The 14817-nt window shown below is 37.2% G+C and overlaps 1 protein-coding gene across 1 annotated transcript in view; it reads left to right on the top strand.

Annotated features, from left to right (window-relative positions):
• Positions 1-14817, top strand: part of PASD1 (PAS domain containing repressor 1) — a 93646-nt gene that overhangs the window by 26088 nt on the left and 52741 nt on the right. The window contains exons 2-3 of the mRNA XM_045068079.1: positions 9438-9493; positions 10745-10896. Coding sequence (XP_044924014.1) covers positions 9462-9493; positions 10745-10896 — 184 coding nt within the window. The 5' untranslated portion in view covers positions 9438-9461. The remainder of the gene's footprint in view (positions 1-9437; positions 9494-10744; positions 10897-14817) is intronic.

Below are 14817 nucleotides of genomic sequence, written 5' to 3'. Positions count from 1 at the left end.
GTAGATGCGACTTTGTTTCTCTATCCTCTGGGTTTGCCTGCCTGTCTTCTTCCTGCCTTCTTTCCTTTTTTCCTTTCTTCCTTTTTCTTTCTCTCTCCCCTTTCCTTTCCTTTCCTTTCCTTTCCTTTCCTTTCCTTTCTTTTCACCTGTTTTTCTTTTAGGAACAGAACATAATTAGTAGGATAAGAGATGTTCAGCAACCTTTGGCTATTCATCAGCATTTTGCCAGGTAGGACACAGTGTTTTTTCTTTGACAGGTTCATCCACCAAACATTTATTCAGCATAGGTTTTCTACCAAGAACAATTTGGGATGCTGGGAATATAGCAGTGGACACAAATCACCTGACCCTGTCCTTAGAAGGAACTGTAGAAGGTGCAAAAAATGAACATCAGCATTGGTCTAGGAAAGAGTGGATATTTTACTTGTGGAGGTGTGTGTGCTCTTACATAGATAGGTTCATTTTCTTCAGTGCCTGGCTTCCCTATCACCTCACCTAGACCAAGGCCCATACCTGTGCAGTGAGAGCTAGCTACAAAAATCTCAGGTTCAAGAAAAGAAAAGCCATCCTTGGGATGCCTCGGTGGCTCAATTGATTGAGCAGCTGCCTTCGGCTCAGGTCATGATCCCAGCGTCCTGGGATCGAGTCCCACATCGGGCTCCTTGCTCAGCAAGGAAGCCTGCTTCTCGCTTTGCCTCTGCCTGCCATTCTGTCTGCCTGTGCTCGCTCTCTCCCCCCCTCTCTCTCTGATAAATAAACAAAACCTTAAAAAAAAAAAGCCATCCTTTGGGGATAATGTAAAGGTATCAGAAAGTCTGATCCTGTTTCTGGATCTCTTTTGGGTTATGACTTTGCCACTTGCCCTTTCCTGGTTTATGCTTCATGGTACTTGGCACACATGTTACCTAATTCAGTCTAGGTTAATTTTCATTCTTAATTTTAACCATTAGAAAAAGATGTTCCCTTAAGATGGGTGAGTAAATAGAGTCTTACGAGGTACAATTTTTGAAGAAAATTTTGATTGAAAATAAATTGGAAAATTCCCTGACTTGGTTGATATATTTATGCCATAAACATTTAACATCATTACTGTCTACATGAGAATTGTTAATATTTCATTTTCACTGTTTGAATATCTTTAATAAACCTTACAAGAGTAAGAGATGTTGATTTCATTCAAATTGATGAAGCATGCCATCATGCATTTCCCCTTATAAGCTTAAAAAAATCCCCAGAGTCATATTGAGATTGAAAGACCACTTTCCTTTATGTGAGCAATTGTTTATTTAAAAAAAAGTGTGTGCATGTACGTCTCTCTCTCCCTTTTTCTCTCTCTCTCTGTATAAAGGAAGACTTGGTCCTTGATAATGCACAGCCAATTTTCTAACTACTAATGTATGGTATGATTATCTTCCACAATGGCATTTTAAATACTTTGAGGTTTTTATTTTAAAATAAACAAATATTGTAACCAGAGTAATAGCCAAAGATGGATTCACTGTTACATTCTGCTTTTCTTCAGATCCTATCTGGTTTTCTTTAGAATTCCATATAAACATTTTAAATGATGTTTATATGAGCCAAACACTTTCTGGCCATTATTGGTCTGTGAAGGCTGCAAGGGTTTCCTTCTCTCTGTCAGTTGGGCCAGGCTGACTGACAGATTGGTTGGGGGTGGGGCAGTGGGAAAACTGATCTGGAGGAGCCCAGTAAGGGCTGCTGCTGAGCAAGGATTAAATCTGCTGACCAGCTCCTTGGGCCCCCCAGTCACTGTCTGGGATTAGGCAGCTCTACAGAGAGGGCAGTTGTTCCTTGGTTACTGAGCACTAACTAGTTAACTTTAGCCTCTTCGGATGTGGCAGGGTGAAATGTGCTATCTTTCTTGCTGTATTTTTCTTTTTATGAAACAGATATTTTTTATGATTGCATTTGGTTATCGCCAGAAACTACTGGTGATATTTTCAACTGAATCCTCCCCAGTTATGCTATAACCTCTGATTCATTTATTGCTCTATCCATGTCATTTTTAGCAGCCCTGTTCTTTGCTCTCTTCAGATTGACTTCACCCCCCTGACTGCTGTAATTTTTCTTGGTGAACCTCCCCGTCCTTGTTTCCAACTTCTTAGTCAATCTTTACATTAAGGTCCAACTTTCAAGTACTTTTTCTGGCCAATATCCTTGGTGGCCTCTTGTCTTCCTCGATGCTCAGGAAAACACCAAGCAAAGATCAATCTGAATATCTCCCTCATCCATTCCTACATGCGGGCTGTTTGTTGCTCTGGAGAAGATCTTGCTTCTGTGCTGCTGAGGACCACTCCAGAGTTACAATCTTCCACCACATGTTCATGATGAAGACATACATTAGGTGGCATAATAGCCCCACTCTGTCTTTTGCCATGTTAGATTGATCCAGCTGGTCCACTTCATGGTGATGGATCTCAGGGTTCTCTCATTCTTGTCACAAGTGGCATTAAAGGACCTCTTTATTGCCAGTTGTTTGTCCTCGATTCCTTTCCTGAGGAGTGCATTTTATGGTCCTTTAGACTGTATACTACTGCTAATGTGACTATCTCTAATTAAAGCTATAATGTATTGGGTGGCTACTATGTGCTAGACACAATGCTAACCACTTTTTATGTCCTTTAGCTTAATTCTCACAGAAACTTTGCATGTAGGTGTTATATAACTCAGACTTTACAGTTCAGATAATCAGGACTCAAAGACTAAGGAACTCACAAAGACTACACAACTCTGAAGGGATACAGTTGGGACTTGAATCCAGGTCCAATTGATTTGAAGCCCGACCTCTTCACTGTTCAGCACTGGCTTCTGTGTTTGAGAGGTGTTTCTTAATTTTGAATGTTACACATATAACGAACTTAAGAAATGCAAAAAAAAACACTCCTAGAAAACAATAAAATAAAATAACATATAAAAATAAAAATATGTTTAATCACATATTAAACATAATCACATATTAAACACATGCTTAATCACATATTAAATACATAGCCAGAGACACCTCTGGATGTTTTCTTTCCCTAGTCCTGTTTTCTACACAGGATTTTATTTGTTTGTGTATCATGTTGAACATGATTGGACTAATATAACATACACAATTTATGACCTTCTTTTTCACCTATATTATAGCAAGTATTTTCTTTCCTAATGTAGATTCTTCACAAACATGCTTTTCAGTGGCCTCCACACTGATTTAAAAACATATGAAAAATCCACTGGGTAATGTCGCAAATGCAGAGACTTTCCATGAAATAAGAAATGTAATTTCGGGAGGAAGGATAAAGGGAGTTCGATTCCTAGTGGCGGGACAGTAATACTTTAGTTCAAATTGAAGAATGCAACAAGTGTAGACATTTCACATGGAGCTTCATTAAAATTCAACTTTAAAAATCCTCAAACAGAATAAGCAAAGGTAGATGAGTCTGAAATTGTGGAGAATTTGTTGGAAAGGTCATCATCAGCCCTGAGTCATGTAAGTAAATTCCTTGAATTGCAATGCTGTATGTCGTCTTTATCCTGACATTTCTATTCCTCTAGGTTTGCATCCAAAGAAAGTCATGGTCTTGCTATTCTTTTGCCCCTCAGCCTTAATTCTCTCTATGGCTGCAGGGTGCATGATGTGTTCACTTTGATTCTAATTCAGGATTAAGCCTTTAGTGTCATTTAATCCTCATCCATTTCTACTGGGAGATGATGGCACATGTTTTCTGTGTGTCACACAGGCCCCAGATGTGGCCCCTGAAAATGTTTCAGGATTAAGAATTTAATGAATTGGGGCGCCTGGGTGGCTCAGTGGGTTAAAGCCTCTGCCTTCAGCTCAGGTCATGATCCCAGTGTCCTGGGATCGAGCCCCACATCGGGCTCTCTGCTCAGCGGGGAGCCTGCTTCCTCCTCTCTCTCTGCTTACTTGTAATCTCTGTCTGTCAAATAAATAAATAAAATCTTTAAAAAAAAAGAATTTAATGAATTGACATGACTACAGCTTTATAATAAGCTTCAGTGACTAGTAGGACACATCCTTTTACACTGTTGTTGTTCTTCAAGATTATCCTGGATATTTCTGATTCTTTGTTCTCCATAGGAATTGTGTAATTAACTTCTGAAGTCATATAGAAAAGTAAATCGCATAGAAAAGTAAGTCTTAAGTCATATAGAAAAGTAAATTTCTGGGTTTTGACCAGAATTAAGTTAATTACTAGATTAATTGGGGAGATCTGATAGATTTATGATATATGGGGACTTTCTGTCCAGGGAAATGGCATATCTTTCCATTAATTTAGATCTTCTTTTGTCTGATTTAATAAAGACATTATTTTCTGTGTAAATAGCACATTTTTGTTGGATTAACTACTGATCACTGTAGTTTCTTTTTTCTTTTTCTTTCTTTTTTTTTGGCAGCAAAGCAAAGTTTATTAAATGATGAAGTGCAAAGCTTCTGAACAGGGAAGCAACCCAGAAGAGTTGCCACTTAGTTTTTTTTTGTTTGTTTGTTTGTTTTAAGTAGGCTAGTAGTTTTAAAAAATATTTTCATTATTGAAATAGAGTTGATATACAATGTTATATTCATTTCAAGTGTACAACATAGTGATTTGACATTTATGTACATTATGAGCTGTTCACCACAATAAGTGTGGTTCGCATCTGTCACCAGACAAGGCTATTATAGTATTGTTGACTACATTCTTTATGCTGTACTTTTCTTCTTTGTGACTTCTTCATTTTGTAGCTGGAAGTTTGTACCTCTTCATCATCTTCATCTACTTTACCCATCCCCCCACTATCTCCCCTCTGGCTACCATTAGTTTCTTTTCTATATAAAGAAACCTATAAATTTATTTAAAAACATGAAAAAGTGATTTGTGTAATTATAGATATATAACTTTTTTGGAAATACATGAGACCAAAAGTATGTATAGTGTAGTTCTAATAAATTATAATCTGATAATTGAAGTTTGTAAAATTAAAACATAATTTTCATAATCATTCAGCTATAGTTGTCTAATTTCCCTTGTTTAAACCTTTTTCAAAGGTTTCTTCTTTGATTCACAAATTATTTAGAAGTATTTTTTAAAATTTAATTTCTAAGTATTCAGGGGTTTTCCAGATATTTGGTTATTTATTTATTATTGATTTCTAATTTAATTCTCTTTGAGAAGAGAACATAATCTATATGATTTTAATGCTTTAAATTTACTGAAACTGGTTTTATTGTCCAGCATATTTGGAATCTTTATAACAGTTACACATAGAATGGAAAATATCTGTTCTATAGTTGTTAAGCATCATGTTCTGTAAACACATGGGGCTAAGTTTGTTGGCAGTGTAAGTCTTCAATACCCTTACTTATTTTCTATTTACTTACACTATTGATTACTGGTAGAAATGTGTTGAACTCACCAGGTGAAATTATGGGTTTCTTTCTTTCAGTTCTTACTCATTTTGAAGTTTTGTAATTAGGAGCATATCTATTTAGGATTGTTATGTTTTCTTGATTGACTTATCATTGTGAAACATCCCTCTTTTTCCTTAGTACTATACTATGCCTTACCTGAAGTATTCTTTGTCTGATATTAATTAGCCATTCAAGCTTTTTGTCATTAGGATATTATATATATATATGCTTCTATTCTTTTACTTGTAACCTAGCTGTGTCTTTATAATTGAGGTATTTTGTAGACACTTGAATAGTTGACCCTTGAATGACACAGGTTTGAACTGCAAAGGTCCACTTATATGTAGATTATTTTTTATGTAAATACCGGACAGTACTGTAAATGAGTGTTCTCTTCCTTATGATTTTCTTAGTAACATTTTCTTTTATCTAACTTACTTTATTGTGAGAATGCCGTAGATAATATACATAAAATCCAAAATCTGTGTTTATTGACTGTTTCCAGTAAGGCTTCCTCTCAAAGGTAGGTTATTAGTAGTTAAGTTTTAGGGAAGTCAAAAGTTAAATGTGCATTTTCAACTATGTGGGGAAGGTTCACTGCCCTAACCCCTCATATCATTCAAGGGTAGTTTGGTCTTACTTTTCTTTTCCTTTTTAAAAGATTTTACTTATTTATTTGAGAGAGAGAGAACGATAGAGAGCATGAACAAGGAGGAGAAGGAGAAGCAGACTTCTCGTGAACAGGGATCCCAAGGTGGGCCTTGATCCTAGAATCCTGGAATCACGACCTGAGCTGAAAGCAGATGCTTAACCTACTGAGCCACCCAGGCATCCCTATTTCTTTTTAAAGATTTTATTTATTTGTTTGAGAGAGAGAGCATGAGCCCAGGAGATATGGGGCAGAGGGAGACGGAGAAGCAGGCTTCCTGCTGAGCAGGGATCCCGACTTGGCGCTCTATTCCAGAACCCTGGGATCATAACCTGAGCCCAAGGCAGACCTTAACCAACTGAGCCACCCAGGCACCCCTTGGCCTTACTTTTCTATCCAGTTTTAGCAGTTCCAGACGGAACGTTTGTGTCCATTGACAGTTAATATAATTATCAGTATGCTTAAACTTAAGTCTACCATCTTGCTACATGTTTTCTGTTTGTCCCATTTGATCTTTGTTTGTCTTTTTCTTCATTTGGATTAAATGAGTAATTAGTATGCCATTTTATCTTTTTTTTATTTATAGTTCATATCACATGTGTGTTTTATTTGTTGCTCTAGAAAGTTTATAGTACACATCTTTAACTTATTACTGTGTGCTGTGAACTCCTATTGTCCCACTTTATGTATAATGTAAGAACCTGACAACAGTACATTGTTTTCTCCACCCTTCCCTCATTTGCATGGTTATTGTCATAGGTTTGACTTCCACACATATTACAAGCCCTACAGTCCTTTGTTTTTATTTCAATTCTCTTGGGCATAAAGATAAAAATAATTATATTTATCTACATATTTATTATTGCCAGTGCTTTTCATGACTTTATGTAAATCTGAGTTTCCATCTGGTATTCTTTTCCTTTTACCTGAAATAGTTCCTTTAACATTTCTGGTAGTGCTAGGTACTGGCCTTACCTTCTTTCAGATTTTGTTCACCTGAAGGTGTCTTTACTCTCAACTTCTTTGAAGGGTATATTTTAGTTGGATATAGAATTCTAGTTTGATTCTAACCACTCCCATCCAACACTTTAAAGATGTTTCATTTTCTTTTGGCTTGTGTTGTTTGATAAGAAGTCAGACAGAGGTCATTCTTTTTTCTCTTGTATTAAAAGTGTTTTTTATTTCTATTTGCTTTTAAGATTTTCTTTTTATAATTGGTTTTCAGCAGTATGTTTATTATATGCCTTAGTGAGTTTATTTTCTTGGATTCATTGAGCTGCTTGAATATATGAGTTTATATTTTTCATTCAGTATAGAAAATTTGACCAGTTTTCAAGTTATTTTGCCTCCTCTTTCTGAGAATCCAGTTACATATATTTTAATATAATTTTTTATTTTTTATAAACATATATTTTTATCCCCAGGGGTACAGGTCTGTGAATCACCAGGTTTACATATATTTAAGATTGCCTGATTTTATCCCACGGGCTCTGTGCATTTTCTCAGTCTTTTTTCCTCACTTAGCTGGATGAAGCTCAGATCTCTCATCCAACCACACATAAGTTGTGATCGTTTAGTTTTGAATTTACTGGATTTGTTCTTTCCCTGATAGGTGTTCCTTGCTTGGTTTTGTAGATTGTCATCGTGCATAGGCACAGGTTAAGTATTCACCCAAAAGTTCGAGGGACTCTATTCAGATTTCTGGGATTTGTTTGTTTTGCCATAGCTTTTTTCTTTCTGGTATTCTGCTCCACAAGTTCCAGCCACTTTGGCTTTCTTGAATTCTTATTTCTGTCTCCTAATCTCAGTGAGATCCCTGTGCTCTTCTTGGGAGTCTGCTTCTTGAACCATGGTTTGAAAGTACCTTTAGGTAGAAAGTGGGATTATTCTAAGGTTCGTCTCATTTTTGCTCTTATCTCAGGGATCACAGGCATGTGCTGCCTGCTGTCCAATGCTTCCAAATAGGTATTTCCTCTGATTTGTTTAGTCTCATAGTTGTTCATAGCAAGAGGGCTATTCCATGGCCATAAACAGTAGTCCCTATAAATTTCTCTTTCCATTGTATCTTCAAAAAAAATATTTTCTAATTTCTGGTATAAAGGTACAAGATTAACTTTTATATAGTAATCTGGTATATAGCCATCTTGCTGAAGTATTTTATTATTTTAGGAAATTGAAGATCTCTTGGATTTTCTGTGTAGATAATCATAGTGTTCATGAATGAGGATTTTTACTTTTCCTTTCCAAGAGTTATTGATTTTATTTCTTTTTCTTATCTAAATGTATTGGTTAGTACCTTTAGCACTATATATTAAATGTCTAAGTATGATCTTTGTATGCTTTTGGTTGTTTTCCTCTATCAGGTTAAGGAAGCTGCTTTATCTACCTAGTCTGTTAAAGTATTTTTTTAAAAAATTATACATGCGTTTTGAATGATATCAAATGCATTTTCAGCATTTACTGAGATGATCACATTCTTTTTTCTTTTTGTCTGATATATTGAATTATATTTTTCTAATGTGAAATTATCTTAGTAGTTATAGAATTAGCCCCATTTTAAAAATAATGTCTTGTTTTGGGTTTGATAATTTTACTTTGGATTTTGCATCTGGATCATAAGCAAAATTGGCTTATAAAATTTTCCCTTTTGATGCTTCCTTTATCTGGTTTGGTATAAAGAATATACTAGGATTATAAAATGAGTTGGGTGAATGACCTCTATGTTTTCTGGAATAATTTGCATGAAATATCATATACATATTATTTAAACATTTAAAAGTGTCAGTCTATGAATGCCTTAGGACTCTTTTATTTAGATTAGGTTAGGCTTTGACCCTGAGGTGATGTGTGAGTTTCATTATACAATTCAAAACAGAGGACTTTGGTGATTTTAGGGCCATTTTTTATATGCCCAGGATTTCTGTGATAGCAGCAATAAATGCATATTTTTTTCTATTGTGGTGTGGTATTGTGTATAGATATGAAGCTTTTAACCCATGTCTGTCTTTGTTTCATTAAGTGTTCTTCAAGTTAGTGGAAGTTAAAGGAATTTTAAGGGCATGGAGTTAAACCTACAGATACTTTGGAATTAAGTTGTGTAACTTCATAGTGTTTTTGTAACTTTTTAAAATGTATTCATTTGTAATGCTACTGTGACTAACATTCATTGGGGATCAGACAACAAAACAAGTCTTCAACATCTACATAACTTATGAGAGGGTTATTGGTACTTAATGAAATTCTATCTTTAAAAGAAGTAGGCATTCCTTAAGGGAAAGGTGCTATGCAATTGAGAATTTTGATTAGTTTTATTGCTTTATTGTGATTCATCATAGACTGATTTCTTTGTAAAATATTGTTCTACTTTGATTTCAGAATTCTTTGTTACATCACTGAATAATGGATGAAGCTGAGAGAGAAAAAGAGAAGAGGTATGAATTCATAACCGACTGATATTTCTGTCAAAGCCCTCTCCCCTGTCTTTTGTTTCTGTTTCACATCTTGTAAAATCCTGCTTCCTTTGGGAAGCCTGACTCAGGGAAATTTGGTCTCTCCAGTGGGTTTTCGATAACTCCTAGTTCCAACTCAGTTATAAAACTTAGTGTGTTGACTATGTACATGACAGCCTCCCTCATCAAACTGTGTCTTCCATGACTTACACAGTGGCTGCTCGGAGCTGACACTAAATAAGTGCTTTACAGTCCCTGATAGGGTTAGAAGTCTGTTTTGGGGCCGTGGTTTGCCTAGAGCTTAAATTCATGTATGTTTGAAAAGATAAATAACCTTATTTTTCCAGTTCTAGCATCTAAAGTAAATTCCTGAATGGGAAGCAATCAGAGAGGGAGAGAAACTATGAGAAGCCCTTAACTCTGGGAAATAAACTGAGGGTTGTTGAAGGGGAGGTGGGTGGGGGGGACGGGGTAACTGGCTGATGGGCCTTAAGGAGCACGTATGATATGATATGCACCAGGTGTTATACGCAACTGATGGATTATTGAACTCTACATCTGAAACTAGTGATGTACTATATGTTGCTTATTAAATCTAAATTTTAGAAAGATGTTAGTTATAAAAATAAATTCTAGTGCACTGATGGAAAAGTTTTTGTCCAGATTTTTTAGTATGATCTGTTTTTCAAAGGTAAAAAAAGCAAAAAGCTCTCAATTAGCATTTTATTCCCCAGCCTTCTCTTTCAGATGAAGCAATGGCTTTGCAAGAGCCTCTTGAGTAATTATATATAATTTAGAAAGAATTTTCTTTAATCAGAAGTACTCTTGTAAAAGCAGGTAAGAATATATGGTGGAACAAATATCCACCATTTAATTCAAATTCTTCTGGATTTAATTTATTTTATATAATTCTTAGGTTACTGTGCTAGACACTGTGCTGGGTTTTGCTATGGAAGACACTGAAACAGATGTGGTCCCTACCCTCGAGGACCTCACAGTCTAAGGGAGATGAGATTGGCTTTCATTTCCTCATTCTTTTTTCATTGCCTCATTTTAATATTGACAGCTATTTCTGTCCTGTGATAGATCAAGGATCTGGGGGTTTTTTTGCTCAAAGTTTGACATTACCAACTCCCTTTCTCTGTTCTTATTTCTTCTCCATGCATTGTTTCATCATCTGAATCCATCACCTACCCTGACTGTTAACAACGCTGATTGTTTTTTGTCACTTAGGGATGTACCTGATATAACTGAAAATAAGAAGGACCGGTTCCATGCCTTCTTCACGGAACTACGCGCCATGATTCAAGCTCATGGTTACCCTGTAAAAGGAGACAGATCTAAAACATCACAGAGGACGACTGCTGCTTCACAGGAGAAGGAAGGTTTGATCTGGGCACCCCAACCCATCCTTTCAGGTTTTTGATTAGCCATATGGAAAATTGGTTGTGGGTGAGAATCACTTAGTTTCTCTCTCTCCAAAGTTTGTTTATAGTCCATGTTGAAAATATTGTTAAGGTTCATGCAAAAGTGGAACAAGGAAATGAGAATTAATAGAAGAATACTGGTTAGGGAGCCTGGGTGGCTCAGTTGGTTAAGCAACGGCCTTTGACTCAGGTCCTGATCCTGGAATCCTGGGATCAAGTCCCGTACTGGGCTCCCTGCTCAGCAGGAAGTCTGCTTCTCCTTCTGACCCTCCCCGCTCTCTGGCTCTCTCTCTCTCTCATTCTCTTTCAAATAAATAAATAAAATCTTTAAAAAAGAAGAATACTAGGCAATAATAATGCAGATTTCTTTATCCTAGGCGCTTGAGGCATGTGGTAAATGTTGCAAAGAGAAACATGGCCCTGAGGGTGTAAAATAGTACCTATAATACTTAAGTAGGCTTAATTCAAAACATCTGAACAGGTTATACCCATTTGCATGTAATCATGCTGTAAAAATCTGTTCCTTAAAAAAATATTTTCTTGACCCCATGATACTTCTATTACTCTGTTTCTGTGGCCTCTTCACAGCACAATTTCTTGAAAGGCCTGTAAAGGCTCTGTCCCCACATCCTCATCCCTCATTCTTTCCTCATTCCACTTCACTGAGGTCACACTGCTTGTTGCTCCAGTATGTCAAGAAGTCGGCACTTTTCTAAGGGGAACATGAGAAAGTTTAAAGCAGGAGAGGGTATGTGTTCTGTAAAGAATACCAGTGACCTTCACATCCCTGAATTATTTGGTCCTTAACTCTCCACATCTTTCTTGGCCTTTTAAAAACATCAGACGGGTGACCACTCCTTTCTTCTTGAAGTATTTTTCTCTTGGATTCCAGAATAACACACTCACCTGGTTTCTCTCTTAGCTCATTGGCTGTTCCTTTGCTTTTTCCCCTTAATTTCTACCTTTCCACTTTCCCTTTCAACCTCTGGACACTGGTGTGCCCCAGAGCTCAGTTGTTGGACCTTTTTTCTCCTCTAGATACACTCATTTCCTGGGTGATCTCATCCAGTCACTTAACTTGATGTGCTACCTGGATGTCAGTGACCCCTGCTTATTAAGTCCATCTTTACCCCTGACCTACATGAGCTGCATACTTGAGAACTGTACTCATTATTAAATCAGCAAGAGTTTCCTATGTGACTTCTTCTCTTGGATATCTAATAGAAAAATTAACATGGCAATAAAGGAACTCTTGGTCCCTCTCCACTCCATTGCCTGTCACCTCCACCCCCCACCTAGTTTTCCTTATTCCAGTAACTGATACCACCAGTCATTCTTCCAGCTTCCCAGGCTAAAAATATATAAATTATCCTTGTGTTCTCCATTTCTTTCACCTCCTCATCCAGTTCATGGCAAGCCCTTTTGGTTTTGCCTCTAAAATAGATCTCAAATCCATTCACTTCTCCCCATTTCTATAACTTTGGTATACCAACTGAAACCAGGCCACCAGCATCTGTTACTTTTGTAGACGCCTCCTAGGTATATTCTGCTTTCATTCTTTCTCCCCAATTTGATCTATTTTGCATAAGCAGCCATAGTGGTCTTTTATTTTTTATTTTATTCTTTCTTTATTTTTTAAAAGATTTTGTTTATTTATTTGAGAGAGAGAGAAAAAGAGAATGAGAGAGAGAGTATGAGAGAGGGTAGGGTCAAAGGGAGAAGCAGACTCCCTGCTGAGCAGGGAGTCCAGTATGGGACCTAAGTTAGGATCATGACCTAAGTTGAAGGCAGTTGCTTAACCAACTGAGCCACCCAGGTGCCCCTATTTAATTTTTTAAAAAGATTTTATTTATTTATTTGACAGAGTAAGAGGGAGGGGTAGCACAAGCAGGGGGAGTGGCAGGCAGAGGTAGAGGGAGAAACAGGCTCTCTGCTAAGTGGGGAGCCTGATGAGGGACTGGATCCCAGGACCCTGGGATCATGATCTGAGCCCAAGGCAGATGCTTAACTGACGGAACCACCCATAGTGTGCCCCCATAGTGATCTTTTAAAAAAACATGTCATTCTAAAGGCACCTGGGTGGCTCAGTTGGTTAAGTGTCTGACTCTTGATTTTGGCTCAGATCATGATCTCAGGGTTGTGAGATCCAGCTCTGCACTGGGTATGGAGTCTGCTTAATGTTCTCTCTCTCTCTCTCTCTTTCCCTATGCACCTCCCCCCAAAACACATATCACTCTTCTGCTTAAAAGTATCTCATATTCCACTTAGAATAATGCTAACTCATTAACATATAACCTACATGATCTGGCCCTGCCTGTCTTTCAGATTTCATTTCCTACTACTCTATCCCTTGTTCACCCTATTGTAGCCACTCTGGCCTCTTGTTTGTAGTTTAAGCAGGCCAAATTATTTTCTGCTGTGCTTGACACTTACTGCTTTCTCTGCTCAAGATGCTTTGCTACCAGGTTTTCCTGTGACTGTCTTCCTGTCATTCTTGTCCATGTGTTCATTACCTACCTACGTCCTCCATTCTGTAAGATACAAAAGGATAGTCACGTTTCTTGTCTGGTTCATACTATAAACTGAGTCTCTAGAACAGAATAGCATATACGTAGTTGGAGCTCAGTAAATATTAGTTAAATAATGGGGCACCTGTGTTGTGCAGCTGGTTAAGGATCCATCTTTTGGTTTTGGCTTAGATTGTAGATCTCAGGGTCATGAGATCAAGCCCTGTTTCAGGCTCTGTGCTCTGTGCAGTGTTTGCTCCTCCATTTGTGTTCTCTCTCTCTCTCTCTCTCTGTGTGTCAAATAAATCTTTGAAAAAATTAGTTACATAAATGAATGAATGAGATTTAGTTTAATAAGAATTACCAAGTCCCTATTATGAGTTAAGTATTATGCTAGATACTGGGGTTTTCATGAAGAATTGGATATGGTCCCTATCCTATAAGCCAAACAAGAATAAATTTGTGAATAATAGTAATATAAAAAACTCTTTATGGTTGATTGATAAAATACATTGGTCTTATTTTCTTGGAAATATGTAGACTCTCTTTAGTCTTATCTATTTCTTTGGAGGGAGTGTAAGGGATGAAAATCACTAGGTAAAGTTGAAAGTCAGTGGGGAAATGACTTCAGCAGTCAGGTGGGGGGGGGGGCATGTCATGGATTGTTTCCTGAACTTGAGTAGCTGTACCAGAATTGAGTTTCCAGGCTGGAACAGTGGTCAGAAACACTGGCCTTGAAGCATTTGTGCAGTTGGTGTGGTTTATTTTTGTATTCTGTCATTTCCCAGGCAGTTACACACCTGCTTTTCATTCCCTCTTTAGTGAGGGTTCTGAAACTTTTCTGCTCATGCTTGGTCTCCTTCTTATCCAAATCTACTGATAGGAAAGGATCTGAGATTTATACCCACTGAAAAAACAAGCTCTGCTCTAGGAATTATCCTTGTCAGGGGACAGAACATTTTTTAAAGGGATCAAAGTTGTATGCCATGGGTCTCTGTTTTGTGAGGAGCAGAAACTAAGTTATTGACATGTATTAAAATAACTGGAGGTCTGTGTCAGGAAAATCCCTGTGTTAGTGCAGTTAGTGGAGTGGGTGGGATTAGAGAAGGTAATGTGGGGAGATGTTGATAGCAAAGGTTCTGAGTGAGCACAGTAGCAGAAACTGTTCATTGGGAAAACCAGAGGAACTTGAAGAATGAAGAAAGATGGACGAGAGATAGAACTTTGTTAACAGCTTTGAAGAGATATGAGATAGGGCTTAAAGATATTCTAGTTAGGTATCTTGAGCTGCTTAGAGCCCTTGACACAGTGTGTACTTTCTCTGACATATTATGATTACTAGCTTTGGTTGAATGCGGAAGACGTAAAGAAG

This window comes from Mustela putorius, unplaced genomic scaffold, assembly GCF_011764305.1.
Source record: "Mustela putorius furo isolate JIRA1106 unplaced genomic scaffold, ASM1176430v1.1 tig00003899_pilon_pilon_pilon, whole genome shotgun sequence".
Classification (NCBI taxonomy): Eukaryota; Metazoa; Chordata; class Mammalia; order Carnivora; family Mustelidae; genus Mustela; species Mustela putorius.
The sequence above is the reverse complement of the archived record's forward strand: the minus strand, read 5'-3'. Positions and strand labels throughout refer to the sequence as shown.